This window comes from Gadus chalcogrammus, chromosome 3 (assembly GCF_026213295.1).
Source record: "Gadus chalcogrammus isolate NIFS_2021 chromosome 3, NIFS_Gcha_1.0, whole genome shotgun sequence".
NCBI classification, from domain to species: Eukaryota; Metazoa; Chordata; class Actinopteri; order Gadiformes; family Gadidae; genus Gadus; species Gadus chalcogrammus.
This window is the reverse complement of record NC_079414.1, coordinates 24,520,980-24,533,949: the sequence shown is the minus strand read 5'-3', so window position 1 is coordinate 24,533,949 and position 12,970 is coordinate 24,520,980. Positions and strand designations below refer to the sequence as shown.

General features: G+C 44.2%; 1 protein-coding gene and 1 long non-coding RNA gene across 6 annotated transcripts; one reads left to right on the top strand and one right to left on the bottom strand.

Moving 5' to 3' along the window:
• Window positions 1-30: 30 nt before the first annotated feature.
• On the bottom strand, window positions 31-12,784 carry dgke (diacylglycerol kinase, epsilon). Of its 5 annotated transcripts, none has more exons than XM_056586906.1 (9): window positions 12,653-12,783; window positions 12,398-12,432; window positions 12,004-12,109; window positions 3,280-4,141; window positions 2,750-2,909; window positions 2,206-2,325; window positions 1,335-1,478; window positions 699-856; window positions 31-254 (listed from the first exon to the last, which is right to left on the bottom strand). In XM_056586906.1, exons 4-9 carry the CDS (start codon window positions 3,732-3,734, stop codon window positions 188-190), a joined length of 1,104 nt encoding a protein of 367 aa, XP_056442881.1. In that variant the 5' UTR covers window positions 3,735-4,141; window positions 12,004-12,109; window positions 12,398-12,432; window positions 12,653-12,783; the 3' UTR covers window positions 31-187. The 5 variants fall into 5 exon arrangements, with proteins under 5 accessions (XP_056442881.1, XP_056442880.1, XP_056442878.1 ...); XM_056586905.1 differs by having other exon boundaries at window positions 12,004-12,087; XM_056586903.1 differs by having other exon boundaries at window positions 12,398-12,784.
• LOC130379830 (uncharacterized) lies at window positions 8,516-10,994 on the top strand. The gene is made up of 4 exons (XR_008895161.1): window positions 8,516-8,626; window positions 9,584-9,661; window positions 10,408-10,494; window positions 10,685-10,994. It is a non-coding gene; the product is annotated as an uncharacterized LOC130379830 (long non-coding RNA).
• Window positions 12,785-12,970: the final 186 nt, after the last annotated feature.

Sequence of the window (12,970 nt, the reverse complement as noted above, 5' to 3'; positions counted from 1 at the left end):
ATGGCCTGCCTTAGCCGGACGTTAGCCTGTTGCATTGCGTCACGCGGCACGTTGCCATGACGTTCCTCCGTGTGACGTCGTAAACAGTAGCAAACGCCACAAGTTCTCGCTAACGTTAAATAATAATACCATGGCACTGCGGAAAATACTTAAGAGAGTGAGAACGTAAATGTAACCATTTTTAGGATCATTTTGAACTCATCACCTTTGGTTTCCGGAAGTAGAGGCCTTTGGAGGCTACCTGAACCTTCCACCTGAAAGACAATGCCAAACTCAAGTTGTCAATCTTGTTCTGAGTGTATGCGTGTGCATACAGTATATATATATATAAAAACTCTTTTTTTGTAATGTGGCAGCTGAAAACACAATAATATTCTTCTTCCATGTTGTAGGCCTATTCCAAGCTGTATTTTCAATGAAATGTGTAACTCCCTTGGGGCAGCTGATTTATGAAAGCGACTTACAACCATTCATACACAGACGGCAGAGTAAACCACACAAGGCGACAGCCAGCTCGTCGGGAGCAGTTAGGGTGAGGTGTCTTGCTCGGGGACACCTCGTCACTCGTCTAGGAGGAGCCGGGGATCGAACTAGCAACCTCCCAGTTCCAACCCGATCCACCTCTTGAGCTAAGCCGACCCCCAGCCCAGTGAAAGGCGGACATCAGGTCCTTTGTGTTGCGGTCGCTGTCGTCCCACCTGTCCATCTTGACCACCTCGGCGTCCAGGATGTTGCGCAGCACCTGCTCCACGGCGATCTCTCCTGCGTAGCCCGACCCCCAGCCCAAGGTGTTGGACAGGTCGTTCCCGGTGCCCAGGGGCAAGATGGTGACCTGAGGGATGAAGGGGTCCTGGCCCTGAAAACATCACCACACCGAAAGGGGATGAGGATAGGATACAGGGATGGGAAACGGAACTAGAATGGGTTCATGTGCTAATTACGAGGGTTGATTGCCGCCAAACCGTTGATGTCAGGCTGACATAGGAATGGTGGCATCACATAGATTAGAAAGCCTTAATGTGTATTCGCCAGCAGTTAATTGGTTCCGTTCGGCCACATTCATTTAAAAAACAAAATGGTTGCCGTTAAGAGCCCGAATCACAACGTTGGACCACACAAAATAAAACATTGGAAAAAAAATTAACACACGGAAGATCGTCCTGTTTTCTTTTTACAAATGCACAATACATAACGTATCGGCAATCAAACATCGCTGTAATGTCGGATTGTGTTGTCCCTGTCGATACCTGTACCTAACAGGATAGCCACTGTGGCTACACGTTATCATTGATAACGGACCGTCCCATGATGTCTTGTGGTGCTACCGCCGGTACCTTGAGCTTCATGGCGTCGATGGCGTCCAGCACCCAGCCCACGGTGCCGTCCCCCCCGCAGACCAGCACCCGCACACTGCCGGGAGGCAGCAGGGTGCAGAGCTGGAGGGCCTTGGAGGGGGCCAGCTTGGACAGGTCAAACACCTGGAGAGAGGGAGGGAGGGAGGGAGGGAGAGAGAGAGAGAGAGGGAGGGACAGGGAGAGGGAGAGAGGGAGGGAGGGAGAGAGAGAGAGGGAGGGACAGGGAGAGGGAGAGAGGGAGGGAGGGAGGGAGGGACAGGGAGAGAGAGAGAGGAGGTAGAGACAGGGAGGGAGCGAGGGAGGGGGAGAGAGAGGAGGGAGAGGGAGGGAGGGAGGGAGGCAGTGGGAGGGAAGGAAGGAAGGAAGGAGGGACAGGGAAGGAGAGAGAGACAGAGAAAGAGAGGCAGAAACAGAGAGACAAATAGACAAAGGGACCGGGAGACATAGACAGACAGGTAGAGTGGGTGAGACACAGCTTTATGCACGATATTTCACCCATAAAACTCCCTTAACTAATACTACGGATTCTACGACCGATTTCTGAGTGGGCTACGAGGGAACTATCTGCCGGAGGTCTGCTGGGTTGCTTCTAAATCAGGGGGGCGTACAACATCACCATGGTTACTACAAGACATATAGATCACCATGGTTACTCACACCAAGCCTGCTCCAGATGCAGGACAAGATCTCGTTTAATAGACCAGACCTGAACAAAGTCCCGCCCACTGTGCCTAAGGAGGACAACCAGACCAATCAGGGTCTCTTGCTTCATTTGAACGGTCGCAGTGGGGTCGGAGCATTGGAGACCCAGAGAGGGGGGGGGTCCACGGGGGGGAGAGGGGGGACCCACCTGGACGGGGTTGAGCAGGATCCTGAACTGCTTCAGCAGGTCGTCCCCCATGTTGTTCCCGCTGCGTGTGTTGGCCAGCACCAGAACGGGGGTCCATCCCCGACCGCAGGAGGTGCCCAGCTGACACACACACACACACACACACACACACACACACACACACACACACACACACACACACACACACACACACACACACACACACACACACACACACACACACACACACACACACACACAAATCAATGGGACGAAAGGTAGAACTTGGTCGCTCAATGCAACGCAAAAACCCACCAGGATACCAGAGGGCGACAGTTAAAGACAACCACCAAACCTGGTCCTATTAGTGGAGGGATTGGTGGAAAATCGTGCATAAAGCTCTCTCTATCGAGTACATGTGAGTGGCGCTGAACGGGTGATACAATCACATGACGTATGGCATCAAGCGACATCTCTCTCTCTCTCCCTCTCCCTCTCCCCCCCCTCCCTCTGGTCATACAGGACGCCTGCAGCAGGTGATGTTTGGGTCCTTTCCCCGCTCTACCTTGCTGTAGTCCTCGGGGTGTCTCCGGCGGAGCTTGTTGACGTTGTACAGGTAGTGGTGGGGGATGATGAGGCTGCGGAACTCGCCCAGGTCACAGCGGCCGCGGTCCGTCATGCTGGGGATGCAGTCGTCGTGCACCGTGGACTGGCACCAGATGCACCTGCGGCGCGAGGGAGGGACACGGGGGGGGGAGGCGGGGGGGGGGAGGCAAGACTAGTCAGTGAAAATGGGAAGCCGGTTAAATGGACTGCAAATGGACTGCATTTATGCAGCGCTTTTCTAACCAGTGGCCACAAGCGCTTTACAATATTGCCTTACATTCACACACACAGACGGTGGTGTCAGCCACGCAAGGCGACAGCCAGCTTGTCGGGAGCAGTGATGGTGAGGTGTCTCGCTCAGGGACATCTCGACACTCCTGAGCACATGCCGCCCCCGTTGCCAGGTTTGAAGTTATAACTGAAGTTGTAACGCTTGAACACATCAGTGTCAGGCTAACGAGTGAATGGATACAAGACGTTTTAACTTACCTGAAGTCGCACAGCTTAGGTTGGGTCCCGCATTGCAGCTCGCACACTAAGCAGTAGCTGGCCAGGGGGACGTTGCCTCGGACCCAGTGATGCTCCGACGTTCCGTTCGACCGAGGGGGGGCCATGATCTCCTTGCACACCAGACTTCGGTCCGCCCGGCGCAGACACTGCTCGTCGGCGCACACCCCGCAGCAGTCGCAGAAGGCTCCGTTCAGGATGTGCTGGGAGCAGACGCAGCAGTAGGTAGGCTTGTGGAAGAGATCCGTGTAGTGCCAGCCGTGCTTGCTCTTGCGGAAGAACTCTTTGGTGTGTATTTTCCGCTTGGAGCGCTGGGTGCTGCACCACAACGTGATCACCACGGGTATGATGACCGCGAGGGACGTCCAGAAGAGCAGCGTCCACTCCTCCCGCGACCCGCGGTCATCCTGCACCTCGTCTCCATCCATGTTCGACATGTATGACCTGTGGGTCGTATGCACTTCCCCCGGTCCAGACGCGGTCAATTATACTCAACGGGCCGATATTAATTAGCCTTGGTTTTTGCAGAACATATCTGAACGTCCATGGTATATGCACGTTAGATGCACCGTCCACTGGCGATGTCACAGTGCGAATCGTGCAGATAGACTAAAAGGTTTGTTTGATAACAACAAAAGGCTTTGGTGGTCAGCCTGCCAAGTCGTGTTTATAACACCGCAACAGCTTCCTGCTGATGTCCTACTGCTGGATGCTGCAGCTGCTTCTGTCCTCTGCTGAGATAAGCCCCTCGCTCTGGTTTCCTGTCACTCCTTCACCCTTCCGTGGGGGGCTGCAGCCTCCTCCTCACAACCGTCCCATGTCAGATCAGATGATACTTCTGCAGCTTTTGACAAAAACAAAACATCGAGAGCTGTCCGTCCGTTATCACGCTGCTACATCAGGAGCATGTATGCGGAAATGGAAACAATGACGCAGTTTGACGTGTTTCGACGCGTCGGATTCAAAACGTCGATGCTCCTTTTTTTTTAAATTAATTGTGGCCATGATATTGGTTTTTGATGCATTGATCTGATATAGGCCTATACCTAATCCACCTTTGATGTAGAGACATATCGTATGACTTTAAAGAAAATAAACACGATATCCATGAATTCAACAAAATATTACACGTTTGTTTTCTGAAGTGGTCAAGTGAAGGTATTTTGGTGTATTTTGGTGTGTGTTTGTGTGCGTCCGAACATGTGTGCTAGTAATCTGGTATGGATTTAATTACGTAATAACGTTAATGAGATTGAGCTATCAAAAATAGAACAGAATTGAACGTCATTACCACCTGGTGGTGAAAATAAAAATTACAACCTGGATACAAATTCTTGATTTACTTGACCAATACGTCGGTCGCAGGAATTATGATGTTGAATGAGTACACCAAATGTTCATAAGAGCACAAGATACATTAAATGAAATGAGTATTATAATTTAAATGGCCATCATTCCTCAGCATTATTTTTCTTAGTATGTAATTCTTTTTTATTTAAATGTTTTTTTTCTGGGCGTCAGTAACGTGGAGGAGGTCTCAACCTCGTCAACCTGCAGACAGTGTCTTACGTACTAAAGCCTCGGGAAGAAAAGGTGAACAACATGAAGACATTCCGGCTGGTTTTCGTTTTCCTGATCTTGGCGGCAGTTTACACAGGTAGGTTCACAGATCAAATACAGCAATATACTGTATGTCTATCATTTTAGAATGAAATGATAGACATACAGGTAGAATAAAAATTCAGTCGAGATTGAGCTGCGTTGCTAAGCAGCTCTTCCTCAGCAAGAGGCAGGAACGGCCGGTGTTGTGTCGAGATCTGTTTCCCCGTCGAGATCTGTTTCCCCTAGTCCCCGCCCCCGTCCGAAATTACCCGAAGGGCGAAGGAAGCGCGCGTACACAAAAAGCTCGCCCACGAGCTGCTGTGCTCGTACCACAGAGGCACTTTGCAGAGAGCCAAGGTTCAAAACGGACTTTTTTTAGCGAGTTTTATCTGAAGATGTTGTATTGTAGATTTCTATCAATAAAAAATATAATTTTTGTGACAGACTTTTCATTTTGAATGTTATGGACTTTTGTAAGGAAGTGTGCTCATTCATAATAGTGTCAGATACTGTTCCCCCTCTGTTCCATAGGAAAGGAGGCTCACACATCTTTCAAATTCATACTGCTGACTTATTTCCCCACAACAGATAAGTGCTGTGATTTTCAGGCTGATATCATTCAATTTGACCATTTAGAACAGGGGGAACGCATCCTGACAGTCATTATCTGACAGTAATATTCCAAGCTGTCAGGATGGTAAATGGTCAAATTGAATAATATCAGCCTGAAAATCACAGCTCTTATCTGTTGCGGGGAAATAAGTCAGCAGTATGAATTTGAAAGATGTGTGAGCCTCCTTTCCTATGGAACAGAGAGGGAACAGTATCTGACAGTAATATTCCAAGCTGTCAAGATGCGTTCCCCCTGTTCTAAATGGTCAGATTTAGTGATATCAGCCTGACAATCACAGGACTTATCTGTTGTGGGGAAAGAAGTTAGCAGTATGAATTTGAAAGATGTGTGAGCCTCCTTTCCTATGGAACAGAAGGGGAACAGTATCTGACACTATTATGAATGAGCACACTTCCTTCCAAAAGTCCATAACATTCTAAATGAAATGTCTCCCACAAAAATAATATTTTTTATTGATAGAAATCTACAATACAACATCTTCAGATAAAACTCGCTAAAAAAAGTCACTTTTGAACCTTAGCTCTCTGCAAAGTGCCTCTGTGGTACGAGCACAGCAGCTCGTGGGCGAGCTTTTTGTGTACGCGCGCTTCCTTCGCCCTTCGGGTAATTTCGGACGGGGGCGGGGACTAGGGGAAACACATCTCGACGGGGAAACAGATCTCGACACAACACCGGCCTTCTTGACGAGCCAGAGAGGTCAAAGGTCGACGGTTGCATCATCAGAGGAACATTTGGAATTTCAACACATTTTTTTTTCTAAGGATTTTTTTTTCTGTGTATTTTAAAACGTCAATATTGTCTGCTTCTTTTATTTGTGTTTGTCAGAGTCTGCTGATGGAACTCTTTCACATTTGTCTCGGTGTCTCAATGGAGAGAAAGTCAATATTTTCTGGTCCCAGTCTTTATATGCCCCGGATTACACATATGTTCTTTGTGGATTTAAATGATAATTTTTCATGCAAAGAAAACTAAACATTTACGTGAAGAAGTTTGATAATGTCCATTATAAGTTGGGGCATGGGGAGGGTTTCAGTCATGCCGATGGAGATTGTTGAGTCAGTCGCAGGGAGCGTGACGGCACACACGAGACATGTAGTCTTTCTCATTGTGTTTTCTCTACAGCCTTAAACTGAACAATTCCACAATAAACGGTCTAACTCTTGGCATGAAAAAATATCATTTAGATCCATAAACAACATATGTGTAATCCAGGGCATATAAAGACCGGGACCAGAAGATAATTACTTTCTCTCCATTGAAACCCATACATATTTTTCGATCTCATAGGTCCCATGGGCTCTATCGGAAGGGGCATCTGTGGATGTATTTGTGGATGTGTGTGTGTGTGTGGGGGGGGGGGGGGGGGGGGGGGGGGGAGCCTGCCCTGGGACTATAGCTTTGGGGAATGAGCAGCCCCTTATTGACCATAGTTTATCATCATGCACAAGACACACCAACACCTAGAGGTACTGGGAAATAGCAGCTGGATTTTCCGATAGCCCACTCTTTCCTCAAAGCCCAGTTACAAACATTGAAATAAAGACCATCCTTAACCTACTCTGGCTAATAATTAGGAGGATTCTGAATGTTTGTAAAATACATGCAATATGAATGAGTCAAATATTACGAATATACTTTGCTTGCTAGGGGATCTGGTGAATATACCTAACAAGGACATTCATAAGCAAACACGTTGGTGTTTATTTGGCCGTTCCTGATGAGCCAATGAGGGTAAGGATCACAGAGGTCAAAAGGTCGACGGTTGCATCATCAGAGGAACATCGGGAATTTCAACACATCTAAGGATTTTTTATTCTGTGTACTTTAAAACGTCAATATTGTCTGCTTCTTTTATTTGTGTTTGTCAGATTCTGCTGACGGAACTCTTTCACATTTCAATGGAAATAATTATTTGATTTTTATGTTGATTATGGTGCAAGGTTGGATCCAGCTAATAATAAAGACAGACAAAACAAATGATACATCAATTAGATACATTATTTACTTCATGGTGGGAACTTGAACCTAGTGATATAATTATGAATTATTGTTCAGGGGTAAATGTACATTTCTTCTAACTTTCATTGATCTTCTGACCCAAAGTGATTCATTAATCAAAATGTATTATAATAATATTATCATTACATTATATATATCTTATTACATCTTATAATTATTATCATTATTTTTGTAGTACTTATACTACTAGTATTAGTATTAGGATTGCTTCTGCACCAATAATACTTAAAGGCCTAGGCTACTTTTCTTTAAATTTCAATAAATTCGATCTAAACAGGCCTATAGACCTTCAACCACTGACCAAATGGAAGATTATAGCCTAAGGAAATGTTTTTTTTTATTTTGGTGTCATTCTCCCTGTTTGAAACGCAGTAAACATTGAGAGCTGTCCGTCCGTTATAAATTAATTGTCGCCATGATATTTGTTTTTCGATGCATTGATCTGATATAGGCCTATACCTTAGCCACCAATGATATAGAGACATATCGTATGACTTTAAAGAAAATAAACACGATTTCCATGAATTCAACAAAATATTACACGTTTCTGGTTTCTGAATTGGTCAAGTGAAGGTAGGCCTATTTTGGTGTAGTTTGGTGTGTGTTCATATGCGTCCTTGCATGTGTGCTCGTAATCTGGTGTGGATTTTATTTGTAATAACTTTAATTAAATTGAGCTGTCAAAAATAGTACAGAATTGAAAGGTCATTTCCACCTGGTGGTGAAAATATAAATTACACCCTGGATAAACATTCTTGATTTACTTGTCGAATGAGTCGCAGGAATTATGATATTGAATTATGCACCAAATTTTCATAAGAACACAAGATACATTGAATGAAATTAATATTATAATTAACATGGCCATAATCCCTCGGTATTCTTTTTCTAACTATGTAATTCTTTTTTTTTTTTGATCTCGGTGTTATGGGTGTCAGTGACGTGGGGGGTATTTAACCACCTCGACCTGCAGACAGTGTCTTAAAGTACTACAGCCTCGGGAAGCAAAGGTGAACAACATGAAGACATTTGCGCTGGTTTTCGTTTGCCTGATCTTGGCTGCAGTTTGCACAGGTAGGTTCACAGAACAAACACAGCAATATACTGTACGTCTATCATTTTGGGCCTCATGAAGAATGCAAATTCAGTTGAGATGTATATAATTACATAGATATAACATACAACATGTCATGTATTACTCAATGTACATAAAAACTATTTAGCATTAAGGAAATATATCTTATGTTTGGGGGACATAACGATTAGGCTAATCAATTTTCCATTTGATACAGAATGCTGATGCATGTTTGGGTTGTGTGCTCGTTTTGTGTCAACATTTGTTGTCCGGTTATTAATTCCAAAAAAACAGGGCTGTGCATTTAATAAAATGCCTCATGTATAATCACTTACATAATACAAATATTTACATTAAATAACATAATAACGCAAATAGGCCTATACGATAAAATGGCTACTTTAATAAAAAAAAGAAGATTTGGATAAGTTCTAAACGTTAAGATAAGGATAAAGAGAGAAGCCACGACAGTAAACCATAGCAAAATAATATTAAATAGTGCAAACTGTGTTGAGTGGAGAGTGTGGTTTGTCACGTCGCTGGGAAGGGCTATGGGGGTTTGGGTTACACCACGCAGCCCTTGACCGAGCTAGCCTCATTCTCACACATCCTCCTAGCAGAGAGGTAGAGAGGGTCTGCCTCTTGTGGGAGCCTCCCCTGGGACTATAGCTCTTTGTGAGCAGCCCCTTACTGACCGTAGTTTATCACCCTGCACACCACACCAAGTACTGGGAAATAGCAGCAGGATTTTCCAATAGCCCACTCTTTCCTCAAAGCCCACTTACAAACATTGAAATAAAGAAAGCTAATAATTAGGAGGATTCTGAAAGTTTGCTAAAATACATCCGATTTTAGGATTATACTTTGCTTGCCAGGTGATCTGGTGAATGTACGCAACAAGGACATTCAAAAGAGAACACGTTGGTGTGTATTTGTATTTTTGTTGCTATGACCAGATGCCAATCCCATCATGAAGGAGAGCGTTGCTAAGCAGCTCTTCCGCAGCAAGAGGCAGGGTACCAGCATTCTACCAGGTAAGGTTTTGTAATTTCAACACATCTAAGGATTTTTTTTTCTGTGTACTTTAAAACGTCAATATTGTCTGCTTCTTTTATTTGTGTTTGTCAGAGTCTGCTGATGGAAATCTTTCACATTTCAAAGGCAATCTAATTAATTGATTTTTACGTTGATTATGGTGCGAGGTTGGATCAAGCTAATAATAAAAAAAGACAAAACAAATGATACATCAATTAGATACATTATTTACTTTATGGTGGGAACTTGAACCTATGTGCTTCTAATTATTCATTATTGTTCAGGGGTAAATGTAAGTTTCTTCTAACTTTCAGTGATCTTCTGACCCATAGTGATTTATTATAATTCATTCATTATAATATTATCATAATATGATAGATATATATTATTATTTTGTAGTACTAATACTAGTAGTATTAGTATTATGATTGCTTCTGCATCAATAATACGTAAATGCCTAGGCTACTTTTCTTTAAATTTCAATAAATTGGATCTAAACAGGCCTATAGGCTTTCAACCACTGACTAAATGGAAGAATATAGCCTAAGGAAATGTTTTTTATTTTGGTGTCAATCTTCCTGTGTGAAACGCAGTAAACATTTTAAAAACTATCGTCAAACTTTACAACACCAGATTTATACACTGAGACACTGTCCCGGTAAACGCTGACATCCACTCACACATGCACTGTGAACACATGTATACAAACACACCTCATTGAAACGTATTTACTGTATCGTGCCAGTTTTTATGCCAGGACTTGAACAGACACTGGAACAGATACTGTCCGAGAGAAGAAGCTTTCCGGTGATGGTCTAGCGCCGAGCTGGAGGTCAGTCACCTGAGCTGAAACGTCACCGCGGCGTTCTCTCGATAATACAGCCTTTAATTTGTTTACTCGAATTACTTGAGTTTTAATGGTTTTAATGGTTGTTAAGGAGGAAACCTTTGGTGTGTTTCCGCTATATATATTTTTTTAATTTAACATTTTTTGCTCTTATTCTGTCCTCTGCTCCTTTCAGGGGACCGCGTCCAGGTGGCGCCCAAAACGTGACCCGACGGACGCACGACGACAACGAAGACGACGACGAGGAATCAAAGACGAGCGTGCGCTTCTATGTTGGGCTGTTTCCCTTCAGGCCATCAAGTGATTCACTATAGAGTGATATCATCTAAACATTAAAAGCATAGGCCTAGACCTTCATATTCTAGGTGTGTGATCTCTTAAACTGTCTATTTGACTCATGCATCACATTGGAAATTGTGTATGAATTTAATTAAAAAATAAATGCAAATATGACTATATCATCGGTTTGACAGTCAATGGTATTCAATTGGCTCAATTAATTTAATTGATGGTTTATTTAAATCTATTTTCTAACCTTAGGTCAACTCCCTTAGTCTATTTATTCTTTCCAGAGCAAACCGGTTTCATTTAGTTTAAGGAAAATACATTTTGTTTTGTCGTTTTCATTCACTGAATCGTCTCACAAAAGGGAAGGAGGGAGGGAGAGAGGGAGGGAGGGAGGGAGGGAGAGAGGGAGGGAGGGAGAGAGAGAGAGACGGAGAAAGGGAGGCAGAAATAGAGAGAGACAGGGACAGAGAGACAGAGAGACCGGAAGACACAGACAGACAGACAAGTAGAGTGGGTGAGACACAGTTTTATGCACGATATTTCAGATATAAAACTCCCTTAACTAATACTACCGATTTCTGAGTGGGCTACGAGGGAACTATCTGCCGGAGGTCTGCTGGGTTGCTTCTAATCCGGGGGGGGGGGGGGGGGCGTACATCACCATGGTTACCACAAGGTATATGGATCACTCACACCAAGCCTGCTCCAGATGCAGGACAGGATCTCGGTTAATAGGCCAGAACAGAACAAAGTCCCGCCCACTTTGCCAAAAGGACCACCGGACCAATCAGGGTCTCTCGCTTCATACACCACACACACACACGCACGCACGCCAATCAATGGGATGAAAGGTAGAACTTGGTCGCTCAATGCAACGCAAAAACCCACCAGGATACCAGAGGGCGACGGTTAAAGACCACCAAACATGGTAATAATAGTGCATAAAGCTCTCTCTCTCTCTCTCTCTCTCTCTCTCTCTCTCTCTCTCTCTCTCTCTCTCTCTCTCTCTCTCTCTCTCTCTCTCTCTCTCTCTCTCTCTCTCTCTCTCTCTCTCTCTCTCTCTCTCTCTCTCTCTCTCTCTCTCATGAAATTCATTTTTGGAAAAAGTTACAGCCCTAATATATTACAAATAAAATTGGTAATTTTCATTAAAAAGCAAAAGTATTTCAAAATAGAGATTGAGCTTCCTTCATTGGTCTTACTTACGTGTCAGTGTCCCACCATGCTGTTTGTAGCCCTGGCTTGGTGTTTCCCATTCTCTATTCAGCCCTCAGCTCCACCAACAAGGACCTGCCAGGACAGCAGGCAGGTACTGGGGCCACAACCATTACAAATAAATATATACTTTAACACTATTCAGTATGCAGGGCTTTTTGTTTTTGAACTAAGAGATTCTTCTGCATGTATCAGATATGTATATTTAATAAAGTACATTAATGTAGCTTTTAATCTTTTATTTTTGACATCAAAACATTGCAATGATGAAAGTATAGTTTTAAAAGTTGTTCAACTCTAAACTAAGCTTCCGTAAACCTCAGAATAAAATGATACTACTGCAAACAGCTGTAAGAGCTACTACAAGAACCCAATATCATTTTACCATGGAGTACACCTCCCGTAGGCCTAGGCAGTGTCCTGGAGGAGAAATCAAAGATAATAGCTGTGAAACAAAAGATTCAGAATGGCCTGTCTTGGTTTAAAGCCCACTCACCACGACAAGGTGCAGGCCAGGAGTGGGAACATATAAGACGGGGAAAACATAAATAGACTGAAAAGCAGAAGACATGAGGCGTTTTGCCTCTAATTTTTCCTCCAGATTCAGGGTCTCAAATTTGTGCTCCAATAGATGATCTACCTCATTCATGTTGTCGACTCGTTTTTGTTTGTGTGCCTCCGACACGTTTGTTAGCAAAGTTATCCATCTCCTTCTCTTCTTCGCTACAGGACTTCTCGCGCGCGGCACGTGAGGTGAGGTGGGAGGTCACTCGAGTCATGACTCATCACAACGTCACACACTACAGCCAATGAACGGTGAAATATGAAATTACACTGTTGTGGAACGAACCATATATGTCCTTCTGGTGGGGCCAGCCCCACCAGAAGTAATAACCTGCGTCGATTTCAACAGAGGAACACTCTGAGCATTCGCATTTCAATTTTTCAAGTCCAATAC

Excerpts from the sequence above, each read along its gene's own strand:
- dgke (XM_056586903.1), bottom strand. The coding sequence starts at position 3,734 with ATGTCGAACATGGATGGAGACGAGGTGCAGGATGACCGCGGGTCGCGG. Across the intron at positions 2,326-2,749 it reads ACCCCGAGGACTACAGCAAG|CTGGGCACCTCCTGCGGTCG; the intron begins GTAGAGCGGGGA and ends TGTGTGTGTCAG. Across the intron at positions 857-1,334 it reads TCGACGCCATGAAGCTCAAG|GGCCAGGACCCCTTCATCCC; the intron begins GTACCGGCGGTA and ends TGATGTTTTCAG.